General features: G+C 59.0%; 1 protein-coding gene across 1 annotated transcript; it reads right to left on the reverse strand.

Moving 5' to 3' along the window:
* Nucleotides 1-1,872: 1,872 nt before the first annotated feature.
* On the reverse strand, nucleotides 1,873-14,282 carry LOC123783489 (uncharacterized). The gene is made up of 6 exons (XM_087855295.1): nucleotides 14,166-14,282; nucleotides 7,758-8,150; nucleotides 5,886-6,182; nucleotides 4,234-4,359; nucleotides 3,947-4,038; nucleotides 1,873-3,680 (listed from the first exon to the last, which is right to left on the reverse strand). Exons 1-6 carry the CDS (start codon nucleotides 14,236-14,238, stop codon nucleotides 3,588-3,590), a joined length of 1,074 nt encoding a protein of 357 aa, XP_087711421.1. The 5' UTR covers nucleotides 14,239-14,282; the 3' UTR covers nucleotides 1,873-3,587.
* Nucleotides 14,283-16,504: the final 2,222 nt, after the last annotated feature.

Below are 16,504 nucleotides of genomic sequence, written 5' to 3' on the forward strand. Positions count from 1 at the left end.
TCGACAGTAGTAGCTCCCTTATTTCCGTCAACTTTGACTCTTGATAAAAATGAGTTCATCACGAGCCGGCCCTGCCCAAGTCTGCTGGACTCACGTCGTGTTCCCAGGAAAGCGTCTTATGTGCCAGAGTTGAAGGACAGAAAGGACATCCCTGGGAGACCCACCTGGCCCCAGCCACGCCCCTGTCCTTCCCCAGCACGGGGGACACCGTGCAGCCTGGTTGCAGGGGCAGGTAAGGTGACGTCCCCGTGGCCGAGGCAGGGACACCTGCCCCCTTTCTCTGGGGCACGTCTGGCCCCCGTGGTTGTGGGCAGCCCAGAGCACACACCCGGATCTGCTGGGGGCACAGGTGGCTGCCGGGGCTGTCCTCATGCTGCCATGCTCACAGTTCTCTGAGACTGGGGACAGACGCTGTGTGGGCACAACAGGGGCAGAGCTCTGGGGACAGAGGAACAGCCTGGATGCAGCTGCTTCTCCAAGAAAAACCCCAGCTGGGCTCCCTGTGGGCTAACCCTCCCTCCCCCACAGGCTCCGGGACCCGAGTCTGGAGCTCCATCATTTGTGGGTAGAAGAGGAAAGAGATTCGGATGGGGGAGGACACTCAGGGGGCAGCGTGTGAAATGGTTCACGGTCTCTGACAGGTCACACGACCGCCAGGAGTTTCTCCTCCTTAAGCAGCTGCCAGGGAGACAGGAGAGAGGCTGTCCCACCCCTGTCACTGCACTCGGAACTCCAACACAACGCACACAAGTGTGATCATTTGACAGCAAATACGGTGACCAGAGTTTCCAATTTGCATGTGTGTGTTTCCCAGTGAGGACGAGCCTCGCTCGAGTCGTGCACCTGATCTGACTCTTCTCGGCATGAACTGAGCTCACGCCCTTTGCTTGTGTAGCGACGATGGTGGCCCTACTTCTCTCACTGATGTGCGGGGGGACCTGAGCTTTTGTAAAGGCTCCCTCAGTATCTGCTTCTGTGTGGAGCGAGAGGGGGAGGGAGCACAGGAGAGTGTGCGATCTCTCTGCTGCCACGACCAGAATCTTAGAGCCAACTCGGGGCAGAAGCAGAATGAGTGACCAGTGGGTCTGACTGCAGAGCCCAGGCCCTCTCTGCACCATGAGGAGCTGTGGGGACAAGGGTGGGTCCAGGTCACCAAGTGGAAGCCTGGTTCACACGAGGCCACCTGCTGGGCCCCCACCCCACAAGAGACTAAAAACAGCTCTAACCACGCGGAAAGGTCACAGGCAGATAAGAAGGGAAAGTCCCCTTATCCTGCCCCCCCCCATAGATGGTGTCACAGCCCAGCTGTCCCGAATACGGGGGCCACGGGAGGCTGTCCTGGCCCCTCACCCACTCACACGCCCTCCTCAGCTGGGAGCCAGGACACAGGCAGGCTGGGGGGTGGGGAAGGGGTGCACACATGGGGCTGAGATTGCAGACACAGCTCCGGGGACAAAGCCGGACTCTGGAAAGTGAGACCCTGAGCCACTCGGGGGGGGGGGGGTGGTGATCTCAGCCTCGGCCCCCGGAGCAGGGCAAATACCTGCCTTTCCTTAGAGAGGTTTGAGGTGGTTTCCCCATCCCGGGGAGTTTGAGGGCGTCCCAGACAGACCCTAGTCCCCCCTTCTCTCCTCAACCCTTCAAGACTCTGGAGAAACCAGGATGTTGATACCAGCAAGTCCCCTGCTGCCCACCTGCCTCCCTCACACCTGCCTCCTGCACGCCCCGCCACAGCCACCCCGGAGCTGCCCTCTGACCTGCCCCTCCACCCAGGAGTGGGCGACCTGGAGCCTCAGGATCTGGGAGGGGAACCAGCTGCTGCTCAGGGAGTCCATCACTGTGGGACCCACATCCTGGTCACACCTGCTCTTTCCTGTTTCCTACCAGGCAGTGTGACGTGGTCAACCTGTGTTCCCCGCAGGGCACCTCCTTCCTTTGAATCCTTGGACACCCCACTGGATTCACTCTGCCTGCTGAGACATACAGATTTGAAAAATAAGAGTTTTTCTATTATGAGAATCATCCAAGTTCATTATGTAAAATGTGGAAAACAGACAGTTATACACGTCAGATAACCAGAAACTGAAGTAACTTTGAAGGGATATGCTGATGTTCCCTCAAATGATTGGACCCCTAGGAGCTAAACCATGATGTCAGGACCCTTGATTTTCATGGATTTACAATCCACTTTCTGGTGTTTTTCTGTGCAGGGACATCTAGTGCACCTGCTACTTCCTTCTCACTTGGTCACATCGCCGTGGTGGAATCGCCACGGGAGATCAGCGTGAGCACAGACGGACGGAGACACGATCCTGGCAGCTATGATCACAGCACAGCTGAGCTCCCGCGGCTGGATGCACACGGAGCGGGTCGGATCACAGGAGATCCTGGCAGCTTGTCTTGCAGAACCAGCGGGCAGCTCTGAGCAGGTCGTCTGCAGGGACAGTGATGTTCAACTTCAGGAGATCTGACAGGGGGCTTGGGTGGGCTCTCCTGCAGCCCAGATGAGGGACAAATGGTTTCTGAGCAAATGTGTCTCATCTTCCAGCAACAGTTACTGAACAGCCACCAGGAAGCAGCTCTGTCTGCGACACAGGGGATGGGACGGAGAACAAGGCGAAGCTTCTGGCCTCGGGCTGCCTGCAGGCTAGTGAGGGAGACGTGACCCTGAAACGCAGGACGCCCCAGAGCACGGGCAGCACTTGTGAGCAGCGCAGGGAGCAGCTGAGAAAGGGAAGTGAGAAGAGGAGAGGGAGTTCCTCACACAAGCTCTATCTGCTCACTTTTGCAAAGAAATCAGGAAAGCAGGACCGACAGGCTTGGAGAGGCTCCCCTGGAGGAGAGTCGAGCAGGACCCAGGGTCTGGTCTATCCCACTAACGCCCACGACTGTGGAAGTTTGGAAGGGAGTGAGATGGCAGAGGGAGTGGAGGTGCCAGAGACACGAGGGTCCCTCTCCACTCCACCTGGATGGGGACGCAGTAGAAGGAATGAGATCCACTGAGAGAGTTAGGGACATCTCAGGTCCCCTCCACCCAGATTTTGTCTTCTGCGTCATGGAGCCATTCAGATTCCCTTCACAGAGAGTCCCCGAGGACCCAGTGAGTTAGCAGCGAGCAGAACGGTCAGAACAGTGCGAGTCACAGAGCGGCACTCAGCCAGCGCTCACGGTTACGAACTCACAGGGTCCATGAATAGCTCTCAGCACGGGACTGACCGCTGGGTGGTATTCAGACGGTCCAGGCGGGATACTGGGAATTCACCAGGGCTCGTCCCAGGGGCTGTGGGTCTGAAAGGCAGTTGGATGTCGTAGAGACCAGGGGCAGAGCGGGGGCCGTCTGGGGTTGACACATAGCTGAGGCTGAGTGGTCCTGAAACAGGTTTGTTTACTCAGTTTCCCCCCTTGATCTACCCCTGTGTGTGTCTCAAGGTGACCTTTTGGAACGATTTAGCACAGAAATAACTGACGGTGGGTCCATCCAGTCCCTGCTCAGAGCCTCAGAGGTGGAGGAGGCAGGACCCGAGCTGCAGGCGTCATGCTCACGAGACAGGTGTCCCCGGAGGGCGGGATTCTCCTGCTTCTTCCCATTAAATCGTAACTGTGGCCTGGCCTGGCCTGCGGACCTCACTGTAGACAGTGGTGAGAGGCTTCTCCTCTTCTAGATCAGGGGCACCCCTACCCTGGAATGCAGAGAGAGGGCTCCTGGAGCAGCTGAGGGACAGAGCCGCCCAGAGGGACCCACACAGACCCAGTGCTGCTGACATGACCTCCCCCAGCACCCAGCACTGCATGGGGCCCGAGGAGAACTTTCTTAGTGAATATCGCGTTGTCTGGAAAGGGTTACCGAGGCATCCAGGCCAGATCGTGCAGATGACTGGGATTGAAGACACACACCCAGGCACAGAGGGACTGGGGAGAACCCAGGTGCCCCCTCCCCCAGCCTTACCCTGTCCCTCCTGTCTCCAGACTCCCGCTGGCTCAGCTCTGCATAGTGGATGTCACCATCCGGGTCCTTGTGGTCCTCCTGCGATCCTGCACCTGAGTCATGCACAGACGGAGCTGGAGTCTGAGCCTGGAAACCTGGACCCTCCCCCTCCATGACCCCACGGCCATGGCCACACCAGCCAGCCTCCTGCGGGACATTCCCTGAGCCGCAAAATGCAGGAGAGAGCTAGCTCCAGGAAGAGTGGGGGATGGAGGGGTCTGGGCTCAGGAAGGAGAAGTGCAACCTGCCTCTCCCAGAGTCCACGTTCTTCTTCTCCCCATGTCTCTTCCGAAGGTACAGCCCAGCTCCCAGGATCAGCAGCACGATCGCAACAGCCACCAGGATGCCTGGCAGGGGGTCAGCAGTGATCTGTTCTGTTAGAAATGTTTCCATGACACAGAAAGAGTGAGGAAGGTTAAGGCAAGAGAGCAGTGAAGACGCCCGTGGCCGTGCACACAGAGACGTCTGAAGGGACCTGGTCAGAAGCTGAAGAGGGAGGACCACGGCAGGTGTTTTCCCTCAGCCAGTGCGCGAGCTCCTGCTTGGGGCCAGGGTGCTGAGAGGAACGGGACATGGTGCCTGCCCTTGAGGAGACCCTCAGTGGGGGGAGGGCTGAGAACATGCCAGAGGCAGCCAGCCAGAGCCATCCCAGGGCACAAGAGCTTTACAGCTTGCATCCAGGTCTTCATGGAGGGCCTCCTGGAGGAGGTGATGGAGAAACCTGGTCTTCAGGGAGGAGTAGGAGATTCTCCGATATTCAGGGTTGGGGGACATTCCAGGAAGGAGATACATGAACAGGAATGTCTGTGTCATCTCTCCAGCCCTGGGAGCTGCCAGCACCCACTGGGGCAGAAGGGAGAGGGACCAGGCAGAGGGATCCGGGAAGGAGGATGAGAGGGAGGAAGGAGCCTCTCTCCAGAGGGCCCAGTGGGTCACTGAGCCATGAGCTTCCTCTGGGATCAGAGATGCTGAGGCACCAGGTTCCCCCGCAGCTGGTGTAGGAGGGGGTGGAAGGACGAGGGGGCAGGCGGGGACCCAGGTCATCGTTCATCCAGGGACACACTGACTGGAGCAGACTTCCCGAGGCCGAGGGTGGGACAGGCATGCAAAGGAGAAGCAGACACGGCCCCTACCCTTCAGTGTTCAGGCTACAGAGGAGACTAATTCTGGCCCAGAGCATCACTCTCCGTGTGGGGCCCTGACTGCTCCTTAGAGGAGATGAGGTGTGAGGGCAGGACAGCGGCAGCTCCTGCAGGGCCCTGAGCCATTGAGGCTGAGGAGCCCCTGTGCAAACTCTCTTAATGCTGGAACTGCACCCAGAAGCCGTTCTGTGGGACTGCAGGGGTCACGGGCCCCGAAGCAGCTGCAGTGAAGTGGTCCCTGGACGGGAATAAGTGGGGGAGTGGAGGACCCCTGACTTGGAGGGGCTGAGGGCAGAGGGAGGGGCCTGAGCAGAGGCTGGAAGGTGAGAGCAGGACACACTCGGGAATGCAAGCAAGCAGGTGGGTGTGAAGCGTATTCCTGAGGCCAGAATTGGTCAGAGGAGCCCTGAGCCCTGCGTCCTACAGGAGTTCCTGGCTAAGACCCCTCAGAGGGCACAGAACGCTGACACCTTCCAAATCACTTTTCCTGAAAACTACCCTAGACACTCACGGGATGATGGATGAAGGTGGGAGAGGTACCTGCTGGTGTTGACTGGACCAGCAGGGTTGAGGGGAGGAGAGCAGCAGGGGAGGGACAAGAAAGGGCAGAAGCGCATAAGGTATGCCTGCCGGTGTCATGGACGGGGTGACCCGGTGGCAGGTGATAACTAAAATATGGTGGGACAGGAGCCGGGAACCCTCACCTATGGCCGCATGAGCTCAGGGAGAGCCCCTTCCCTCTGGCAGCATGCACTCACCGTGGCCACAGACGTCCCCAAGGACCCTGGTGGCAGTTTTCTGGTCCACCTGGTTGCGGACGACACAGGTGAGGCTGGCACTGGGCTGGCTCAGGGGCAGGGTCATAGCCAGGGTCCAGGGGTTGGGGACTGGTCCCGGGGCCGGTCTCTGCTCCAGCTCCTTGGGGAGGCCCTCGCTCTCCCAGGACACAGTCAGGTTCTCCCTGGTTCCCGTGGTGTCACACTCCACGGTGACATTGCACCAGCCTGGTGTGAGGGATGGAACCGTGGCCCGGATCTGGGGAAGGGGCACGGGCTCTGTGGTGGGAGAGACAAGAGGACAGAGGCTCACGTGAGTGGAGAACATCACAGCTCCTGCTTTCTCCTGCGGATTCTCCCTGACGCTCTGGCTTCCTCCCCCGAAGGATGATGCCTGCAGTTTACAGATAACTCAGAACAGACCCAAATATACAGCAGGTGCCAAAAAGGCTGGGAGACGCTGAGTTCAGCTCTATGTGATTTCACTAGATGGAGCAATTCTTAAAAATCTCCCCTGAAAAAATAAATGCTAGCGCCCCATCCCAAACCCAATTAATTGTAAGAAGTGGGCGTCCACTAGAAGCACGAGAATTTGGGACTGGATTTGTCCTTGTCCAGGCCCCAGTCCTGCTTCTCCTGCTCGGATGGTGCCTGGGACTGCGCAGCCCATGGAGCAGATGGTCATTGGGCAGCTCTGGGAGCCCGGATGTGGACCGTGGGCTCCCATCGGGAGAGACTCTGCTGCAGGACACATTGGTGCCCCTACGATTGGCCACCACCAGTGTGGCTGGAACATGCACTGAACTTGGGGTCTACACAGGAACACAAGGGACAGACCGACAGTCAGTCTGGGGAATCTCTCAGACCTGAGCGGCACAGGCCACTCTCTCTGGAGCAGGACGTCTCCCTGCGCAGGGGGGAGTGTGGGGAGAGAGAGCTGCTCACTGAGCTTCTGAGGAAGGGCTGACCTGTGAACGTCTCCTACGTCTGTGGAGGGTTAGAGCCGGACCCGTGAGTCTGAGTGAGCTGCCTCGGGCCGGTGCTGAGAAGGACGAGGGGACGGGGCAGGGAGAACCACAAGTGGGCTTCCACATCCTGCTAGGTGACGAGAGTCCCCAACCATGTCCACGTGCTGACCCTCAGAACCTGCAAGTGTCTTAGGTTCCATGACAAAGGGAAGCTGAGGCTGCTAACCAGCGGACGCTAAACCAGAGAAGGTCTGGATTCCCAGATGGGCCCCAAGTGATCACAGGTCCTTGCAAGTGTAGGGAGGGAGGAGGGGAGGAGGGAGGGACGCAGGGCCAGAGGGACTCATCCCTCCAGTGCCGGCTGTGAAGAGGGAGGAAGGGCCATGAGCCAGGGGATGCGGGCGCCACTAGAAGGAGAGACAGGAACAGAAATGGATTCTCCCCAGAACCTCCAGAGAGGAGCAGCCCTGCCAACACCTGGACCTCATGGCTGAGCCTCTGGGGTCTAAGTCCTACCCCGCAGCCCAGGAGGACACTCAGGTGGTGGTGAGGTCAGCCCCTGAAGGTCAGTCACCTGTTACAGCAGCACTAGACAGCTGACAGTCACACTGAGCACCCTGAGTGCTATGGGGACAGTGAGTGTTATGGCCAAGTCCCCATTTCCCCCCGCTCCGTGTTCCCCTCCTGAGGCACAGAAGTGATTCATCCCCGGTGTGAACCTCAGCTCTGCCTGCGTTTGTGCTGAACACACGGCATCTACTTCCAGGGGAGAAGATCGAGTCTGAAGGCTGTGGTCTGTAAGGGATCCTGCCATCGGGGTGCCTGGACACTCCAGGGACAGAGGATGGAGGTCAGCTATGGGGCTGGGGGAGGGGCTGCCACATACCATAGACCGTCAGGGGGAAATCCTGGTCAGTTTGTGTTTCGTTACTGTAGCAGACTCGAGCCCGGTACAGCCCGCTGTCCTCAAGGGTCAGCTTGTCCATCTTCAGCGTTGTTATGTTGAGTACATGGACCCTCTTCTCAAACTTGTCCTGGAAGTTGAACCATTCTGGATCATCTGACCCAGGAACGACCTGCAGTATGGCTGTCCAGTGGGACCCTAATGCAATGCCCCAAAACATCTTCTCCAGCTTGACTCCTGGGGGTAACTCTTCATTTCTGATCACATGAAACAACACAGAATCTCCCTGCATCCTCTTCAGAGAAACTGGGATTCCAGAATCCTCCACTCTGGAACCACGGACTCCAGAGCTCTGGGTCAGAGCGCCGCAGACGCCTAGGGCACAGGACACAGGAAATGTGAGAGGTTTTCGTTAGGAATAAAGGAGGAACCCCTAGAACCATCTTCTTCATGAGATCCGTCCCGTGTGCTCCCGAGACTCTTGGAAGGCGGGAGAGAGCCATGAATGGGAGGTGGGGCTGGGATCCCTCCTGGTCCCAGGGATGTGTCCCCTTGAACAGGTCCTGCGACCTTGCTCACCTGCGGTGCCCTGACCCCCGGCAGCGCGAGCAGGAACGTCAGGAGAGGTCGGAGCAAAGCACAAGCATGTTTTCGGTCCATACCAAGTGCATTAGTGCAGGAGGCAGCCTCTCACAGGGCTGCAGAGACCCTCCTGCCTGCAGGCCGGGCAAGCTCTGCCCCTGGAGTAGGGGCCGCCCCCGGGACTGGCCTCTGAGGAGCAGAGTGCTGCTCACGTGATGGACGGCCCTCAGGGACAGCAGGTCCTACACGAGGGTGACACCGTCTTGCTGTCACCCTGTGTCCTGCTCGCTGTGACGACGCCGTCGGCTGTGTTATGGGCAGCCCTGTGGAGAGGCCCCCATGGGGAGGGATGGACGGCAGCCTCTGGCCAACAGCCAGGGAGGGATGAGGCCCCAACTGGGCCCACACAAGCTGTACAGGGCCGGGCTGGACAACACTGTTACCAGGTCCCTCCTAGCACGTCAGGACACAAATGCCATGGGTCCCCCTGGCAAGGCGCTCCATGCCTCTCATCAGAAATTAAATTGGCCAAAACCTTGATTTTGGTGTCTCAGCTCCAAAACCGTGAGACAGTAAGATTCTGTTGTTTAAGGTGCCAGGTACACTGTCTTGTTTCGGCCGTAGGAAACTGAGGCAGGAGCCCAGGGAGTGCAGCCCCCACCCCTTGTGGACCCGGTGAGGGGTCCTGGGGACCCAGGCCTGGGCTCTTGGCCAGGATGTCCACAAGGTGTGAGCTCTGGGGTGACACAGACCCTGGTTCAAGGTCCAGATCCGCTCTTTACCGGCTGAACAGCCTTGGGTGACTTCCTAAACTGCCTAAGCCTGGAGCTCCCATGTGGGAACCCCGGGGACAAGGGGTGAGCGTGTCTACGGGGCTCCTGCCGGGATTCAGTGTGACGACACATGAGAAAGCGCCCACAGGAAGTGTCTCCTTGTCGTTGTCCCTACTGTGTCAGGGCTGGCGGTGGGTTTTACAGGTAGCGGGACCCACCTGCTGCTCGCTCATCTGAGACCACACGTTCGCATGAACGGGATCCCCATTCCCCACGTGTCAGTGGCTCTGTCAGATTCTGAGCGTCTAATGATAGCAGGACAACCCACCGAATCCGGCAGGTGGCAGAGCGTTGTCCCCATTCCGAGGATGAGAAGCTCTCATTTCAGCCACACTCAGCAGCTTTTAAACTCTCGAATTTTAAGCACATTGTGCTTTCCAGTAACGGCGGGATGCTGGAGGTGGAAACGCAGCCTCTCCCCAACCTCTGAGCCCCGCTGCCCAGTTGCCCTTCCCACAGGCAGGTGCTGTTCCAGGTTCCTGTGTGTCCCTCCAGAGGGGGTCTCTGCACTGACAGGGGCCTATGTGTGTCTCCTCGTGCACGACCCCACACCGCCCGCTGCTCTGCTCCGTCCTCGTCTCTGTGCGGCTTGGGCAGGGCTGCACCTGAGACTGCTTGCGGGGCGGAGCCTCATGGACAGCTGCCCACGGCCCCACGTGGCCCTGGTCCCTCCACGTGTGACGGGCAGTCACGTTGCTCTTGTCGCTGCAAACACGGTCCCGCTTAGCAGCCTGGGGTTGGACGCTCTGAATACACGGATGGACGTCAGTCACACGCGGGGCACATATGTCACACTTGTGCACGGAATTCACAAGGTGCACATGCATCACACTTGGGGGCACACATGTTATAGGCGGGGACACATAGTCACACGTGGGGCACACACATCACACTCGGGTGTATATCGGTCACATGTGAGTGTGTGTGCATCACACACGGGGGCGTAGATGTCGCACACGGGAGTATATACAACACAGACAGGTGCATAGGTACCAGGAGTGCGTGTACATGTGTCACACACGGTTCTGTGGACAGCACACGTGGGTGTGGAGACACTGGGACAACCCACTGGGTGGGTCTAACAGACCAAAGGCAGGTCCCTCTCAGCTTCGACAGACCTCGCTCACCGCCGTCCTGACAGTGACCCCAGCTGCTCTCCTCCCAATAATGCTGAGTTCCCACCAGCAACAGTGACCGAACTCTCTGATCTTTGCCAAATTGATAAGGAAAATTATATCACGTCACCTTCTAAGGAGCATTTCTCCTGTACATGAACCTGGTCATCATGTCCTAGGAATGTTGATCTCCTTTTCTGGCCGCTGTGAGCTGTCTGCTCATGTCCTCTCCCCATGATTCTGGTTTTCTTTTTAACATTCAGGAGCTAGACCCATTTTAAGAAAATTAGCCTGTTGTCTATCGCAGTTTATATAAATAGTTTCCAGTTTGCATTTCACCATTGTCTTGGACTCATGGCCCTGCTACTGTCCTCATGAAGCTAACGTATGGATCGTTTAAGGCTTACTGGTTTATCTCTGGCATGAAAAGATCACCCCCCAACATCAAAGTGTGCTCCCAATTCTCTCTCGTTTCCTTCTAGAACCTTCTTGACTTCAGCGTCCTGTGTGAGTCTGACGCACAGGGAACGTGCTTGGGTCTCAGACCGGGAGGTCTAGTGCAGCAGGGCGGTCGGCACCCTGGACGGGAGGGTCCGGGAGGCATGAGACCAGGTCCTCCGTTCCCTTGAGCCCGTGGATGGGAGCAGTGACCTCCCTGCCTCCAGCGTTCCTCTGGGACGGGGACACAGTAGCCGTGCAGCCCTCCCAGAATGCGTGCTAGGATGTCAGGAGAGGAAGGCGTTCCCATCCGTGTGAGCTGCCCTCACGACCTCACGATGGTGATTCTTGACCTAGCACACCTGGGACCAGCTGGCCTTCCCAGGTGCCAGGATGGAGTCCACGTCTCTCCCCAGCTGCCCCTGTCGGGGGCTCCCCCTGGGATCAGGGATGGGCCCCCGGGACACAGACACCCATGGCGAGATCCCATAAGTGGCCATGGGAGTAAAGTCCAGCCGGGGCCTTCCTGAGCGAGAGGACACTCCTGACCGTGTCCACAGAGCTGGCTTCCGTGGTCCCTGTCACATCCCCCGTCACCAGGTGGCTGAGCCCCCCGAGATGCTGGGCAGAGTGGTGTCTATCATGCCCGGGACTCGGTGTGGGCATGTCTGCTCCCCTCGGCGGGTCGTCTCGGGATTGTGAAGTGTTCTGTGTCATCCAAAGCTATCCTACGGATTCTGGGGTTGATTCCAGCAGAAGTTCGAGGGCTGCCCCCTCCCAAAAGTCAGCGCCATGAAGATGTGTGTCCTCTCTATGCGGCCGCAGACACGCTAGACCCGTGCACACACAGGACATTTGCATAAGTCGATCGGGGTTCCTGGTGGCCCGTGAAGGGTGGACTTCGACTCTTCCTGTGACTGGGCTTCCTCATGAATTAATGCACAGAACCACAGTGTCCTGTCACATCCCCACCGCATCCCCACCGCAGTCCTCACAGCCAGGGCTCGTCTCGTGTGGAAATACACAGAGTCTGGTGCCCACAGGATGCTAACCCTGAGTCAGAGAAGCGGCCCTTGTTCCAACAGGGGGGACTGTGCCTGAGGCTCTGGAGGGACAGCAGATCCATCCCCAGGGCAGCCCCTGCCCGCGGGCTGCTCCCCAGGAATTCTGAGCCCACGCCGTCCCCCTCAGTGCCCCCGCGTGGGTCAGAGGCGTCCGCCCCAGGGGAACAGGGCGACAGGAGCGGGCGTTTTTGCGGAACTCCAGCAGCAGCTGCGTGGCCCCGGCCAGGCTGCTCGCCAGCGGCTTCTCGGCAGCTCCCCGCTGCAGCTCGTGGTCCTGAGCGGGCCGTGCAGACCGGGGTCCACACACCCGGGCAGGAGCCGGGGTCCTGCAGCAGGGGCTCTGCAGTCCCAGCTCAGCAGCAGAGACGGAGATCGCAGAGGGCCAGGGCATTGCAGGGGAGCCTTGGAGAGAGCATCTCCTCCCTCCTTGGGGGCCATGGACATGACAACGAGAGGCCTGGGCTCTGGGTTCTGAAGGGCCCCAAACAGGCTCCCCACTGTCAGTCCTTGTCAGGACGCAGGACGAGGACAGGACAGGACAGGAGGGAGACACAGAGTAGAGACCTCGGAGTAGACACAAGTCTGTCCCTTCTAGGTGGAGACCCCCAATCCCAGGATGTCACAGCTGGAGGGCTTCGAGGGGGCCTTTCACAGAGGAGGGGTCACTCAGGGGGGAAATTGTCCTAGGTCACACAGTGCAGAGTCAGACCTGGAGCCAACTTCCTTCTCCCCCAGCCCAGTGCCTCCCCTGCAGGGACCTGCCCTACAGCTTTCCCCCTGCCGTGCCCTGCCCTGCACAGAGCTCCTCCCTCCCAGCCCTGCTGTCTGGTCAGATGGGAAGCAGTTCTGGGGTCTCACCCCCAAGCTATTGTCCTGGGAGAGGGGACTCAAGTACTTGGTGGGCTTTGGCAAGGCTGGGACGTGGGGCGAGCTGAGGGTCAACCAGCACCTGCTGGATAGGGGGGAACCCGGGAGAGAGGAGGCTCAGCCCTCAGGCTGCAGGGGAGGAGCTGCCCAGAAGCTGGACGGTGAGCCTCAGCCTGAGCAAGCGGGAAGCCCACTCAAGACGGGGGGGAGGCAGGAGAGCGCTCAGGTCTGCAGAAGGTGCTGAACCCAGAGAGGGACACAAGGGCAGGGGCAGGTGGCTGTGAGTAAGAGAGTCAGAGCTTATTTAAGTGGGATGAAAGTTAACTTTCACCCTTCAACATACTGTTTTGTCCATTTCTCTCTCTTTTCTTCCCTCCCTTCTGTGCCTCCCTCCTTTCCTTTTTCTTTCCTTTGTTTCCTTCTTCCTTTTCATCGTTCTCAATCTTACAACCCAGACGCTTATGGAAGAAATTCAATGTCATTCCTCATATTTCTTCAGTTCAATAAAATTGAAAAAAGAAAGCGATATGTTGCTGACAGGAAGTTGTATCGTTAAAAGGGTCTAGCAAAGCTCTTTTCTAATGATTTATCTCCCTGTTAACAAATGTCCTGTGATTCCAGATTTTCCCAGAAACCCTGCAGCCACGGAGGGCCTGGGGTCTCAAGCAAACATTACAGACAATAAAAGCTTTCTAAGCTGTTTGCAGAATTCACAGTACTGGAGATCTGACTGTTTTCTTCTTCGTTCTTATTTAACTTGTTACACATAAGCAGATGGTCTCAGATGAATTAAGAACGGGAAAATGGGGCTCTTGTTAAAACAGTCATTCAGTTCCCTTTTGGGGCCCCCTCTGCTTCCCTCCTGCCCCCTCCCTGGGTCACCCCCACCCACAGCCCAGGGCAGCAGTCTCCTGTTCTGGGCTCGCCCTTACGCACAGCAGGTGGGCGCAGAGCCTTGAATTCTGGGGGCTCCTTTCCTTCCTTTGCACACAGATTGTCATCGGACTCCAGGACCTCATCCTGCCCAAGGAGCCGGACTAGAGCGGCTTCCTCCAGCTCAGACAGGGGCTCTGGGCCGGCCCCTCCTGCACATAGCAGCTGCAGTGGCTGCCGGGTCCCCTGGGCATCGCAGGCGGGCTGCCCATCCCCACCCCTAGGTCCCCCAGCCCCTCCCTTGTTTCCTCCATCCCTCTCCCCAGGACACTCTGGGCTCTCCTAGCCTCCCCTCTGGTAGGGGTTCCGTTCATGCAGCCAGGCAGCCAGGGCCCGGGGTTCCCAGCCTGGCCTCAGCCACCAGCTCCCTTTGTTCCCTCCGTTCACCCCGGGCTCTGAACCAAATGCACGGCGTGTGCTCGGTCATCACAGAGCTGGTTCTCTGGTTCTTCAGCAAAGACCTGAACGGCTCAGAGGCTCCTGCCTCCCGCCCACCCAGGGGCTCCTGCCTCCCGCCCACCCAGCGGCTCTCCCTCCCAGGGATACCGGGCCACTCACTGAGGAGAAGGCTGGTGAATCCCAGGAGCCAAGAGGCCCCGCCCAGGTGGGGGTCTTCTGAGCAGGTATCCATGGCCGGCCGCCTCTCTGCTGGCTCACCCTGGGCCTATGAGGTTGTAGAGGAAACACCAGAACTCAGAGTCTAGAAAAGAGGAAAAGCTCCACTCAGAAGAGTACTTAGGGTCTTCCGCACCCCAAGGGCGGGGCTGACTGTTAGTTCCTGGACTCACTGTCCAGTCTAGAGCAAGCCATTCCCATCTCTCCTGTTACCTCGCTCCTGCAGTAAGGCCTCAGGAAATAATTGCAGAATAAATGTAGGAACAGCCCCCCTCTAGGAGGCCCGGAGCTGGAGAGGCCCCGTCCCTGTGCTCACAACCAGCTGGATGGTCTCCCCTCCCCAGCCTGCACCCCTAGGACTCCTGACCTGCGTCCCTGGGTCCCACTCAGCCCAGGCCAACTTGTTCGCCAGCGCCAGCCAATGGACAGCCACAGAGTCACATCCTAGAGCCAAGGACGCGGGGCCTCTCCTGCTTTGGGCCTGTCCTCTGTCTTTACACCATTTCACGAGTCACGTTTCCTTTCTGATTTTCTAGGAACTTCCCTGTCAGTGTCTAAGTGAGAAGCTAGGAGCACGAGAACAAAGCACTCCTGGGAAGTAGTCCCCCCACACCCCAATGCACATGAGGCCATGTCCCTAGTGCTATTGCCCCAGGGCTCTGTCTGTGGCCTAGGCCGGCCCTGCCCCCACACACAGCACCGAGCCCACCCCCACAGGTCCAGCACCATAGCCCCCCTTCCCTGTGAGGCTCTGCCAGCCCTGGGCCTGCGCTCACACACAGGCAGGGGTGGAGAGGGTCACGCGCCTTTGGCCCCGGCTCAGCAGCCTCAGACTAATGGCCACCTACAGAGGCTCAGGCCCGGCCTCTTCTTCCAGGATGGGTTCCCACAACCTCTGAGAACCCTGTCCTCCCGGGGACCCAAGGGGAACAGCTCCATCACTCACCCCTGGCCGGTGCCCCGTTCTCTGCCCCCTTTGTTCCCCTTCAGCTGCTCAGAGCCTCAGATGCCAAGGCTGGACCCCAGGACTGGCACGGGGCCCCACACTCAAGGTGGTCAGCCTGGTGGCCGTTAAACCCACTTTCTGGGTGTGAGACCAGAGTCCTGAGGGTTTGGACCACCCACAGAGGTCACACAGCAGAGCCAGAGTCAGGGTCTGGACTCCTAACAAGGAGCTCTGAGAAATCCCGCCTCACCGCCGCTGTCCCATCCCACTGTGTGGCCTCCAGCAAGTCACCGCGTCCCGTCTGGGCTCCCCCGACCTGCTCTGCGCCCCTCAGACCAGAGAGCACTCAGCATTGCCTTGTTCCCCTGCTCCCAGCCAGTGATGGGAGATCCCTTCCACGGGCCGTCCCAGAGCCTGTGGGTACAAAGTCCTCGGATGGAGTCCTGATCTGGGCAGCTCCTTCCCTGGTCCCTTCAGGGTAATGGGGACCACGTCAGCTGTGCCCCTGTCCCCGTCCCTACAGCCCTGGGAGAGTCCTCTCAGGGTGAGGACTCTTTGCTTGTGAAAACCACAGCTTGGGGTGGGGCGCAGGGCCCAGGAGGGAGCCCCCAGCAGCTGCCGGCTGGGAACCCCGGAGGGTCACTCAGCACACGTTCCATGTTGGGGCAGCCCCTGGGACTTGTTACACCTGCTGATACTACTCTCTGTCCCCTCCCGCCATCCTGTGCAGCAAGAGAGCTAAGGTCACCAGGCCTCCGTGTGTCTAGGTCTCTGGGTCATGAGCTCTGTCCCTGTGCGGGGCAGCGGGGGCTCAGCATTACCGTGCATGTTACAGATGACCACAGTCAGGGCCATCAGGTGAGGACGAGTCCACGTTCTGGACCTTGGGACGGGACAGAGCCAGGCCCAGTTCTCAGGCCTCCTAGGCCTCTATCTTTACAGACCCGAGTCCCTAGCAGAACTTGAGAAGCCACACTGCGGGGGAGGGAGGCCAGGCCTGACCCAGGGCAGCCTCTCTCCGTTCTCACACCCCAGGCAGAGGACACGAGGCCTGTGGTTGACTCTTTGCAGCCTCTGAGGTCCACAGCGGCCCTTTGCTGACCACATCCGCCCACCACCCTACGCTTGCTGCGTCACACACGGGCCAGCGCCTCTAGCCAGCTCAGTGTGGGGGTTACTTCTCCTATTCTCAGGTACTTCTGGAAACTTCCATCCAGACTGGGGGGGATGGAGCTGTGGAATGTCCACAGCTCCCTGGTGAGTAGAGAGCTCATGACCCTGAGCCCGGGGACTCGCGTTGGTCATTATGGCTTCTGTGTGGACAATGGGCTTCAGG

This window comes from Ursus americanus, chromosome 2, assembly GCF_024610735.1.
Source record: "Ursus americanus isolate L20-20 chromosome 2, mUrsAme1.1.p, whole genome shotgun sequence".
NCBI classification, from domain to species: Eukaryota; Metazoa; Chordata; class Mammalia; order Carnivora; family Ursidae; genus Ursus; species Ursus americanus.

Excerpts from the sequence above, each read along its gene's own strand:
- LOC123783489 (XM_087855295.1), bottom strand. The coding sequence starts at position 14,238 with ATGGATACCTGCTCAGAAGACCCCCACCTGGGCGGGGCCTCTTGGCTC. Across the intron at positions 6,183-7,757 it reads TTTCCCCCTGACGGTCTATG|AGCCCGTGCCCCTTCCCCAG; the intron begins GTATGTGGCAGC and ends CTCCCACCACAG. Across the intron at positions 3,681-3,946 it reads CTGGAGACAGGAGGGACAGG|GGTAGGGGTGCCCCTGATCT; the intron begins GTAAGGCTGGGG and ends TCTGCATTCCAG.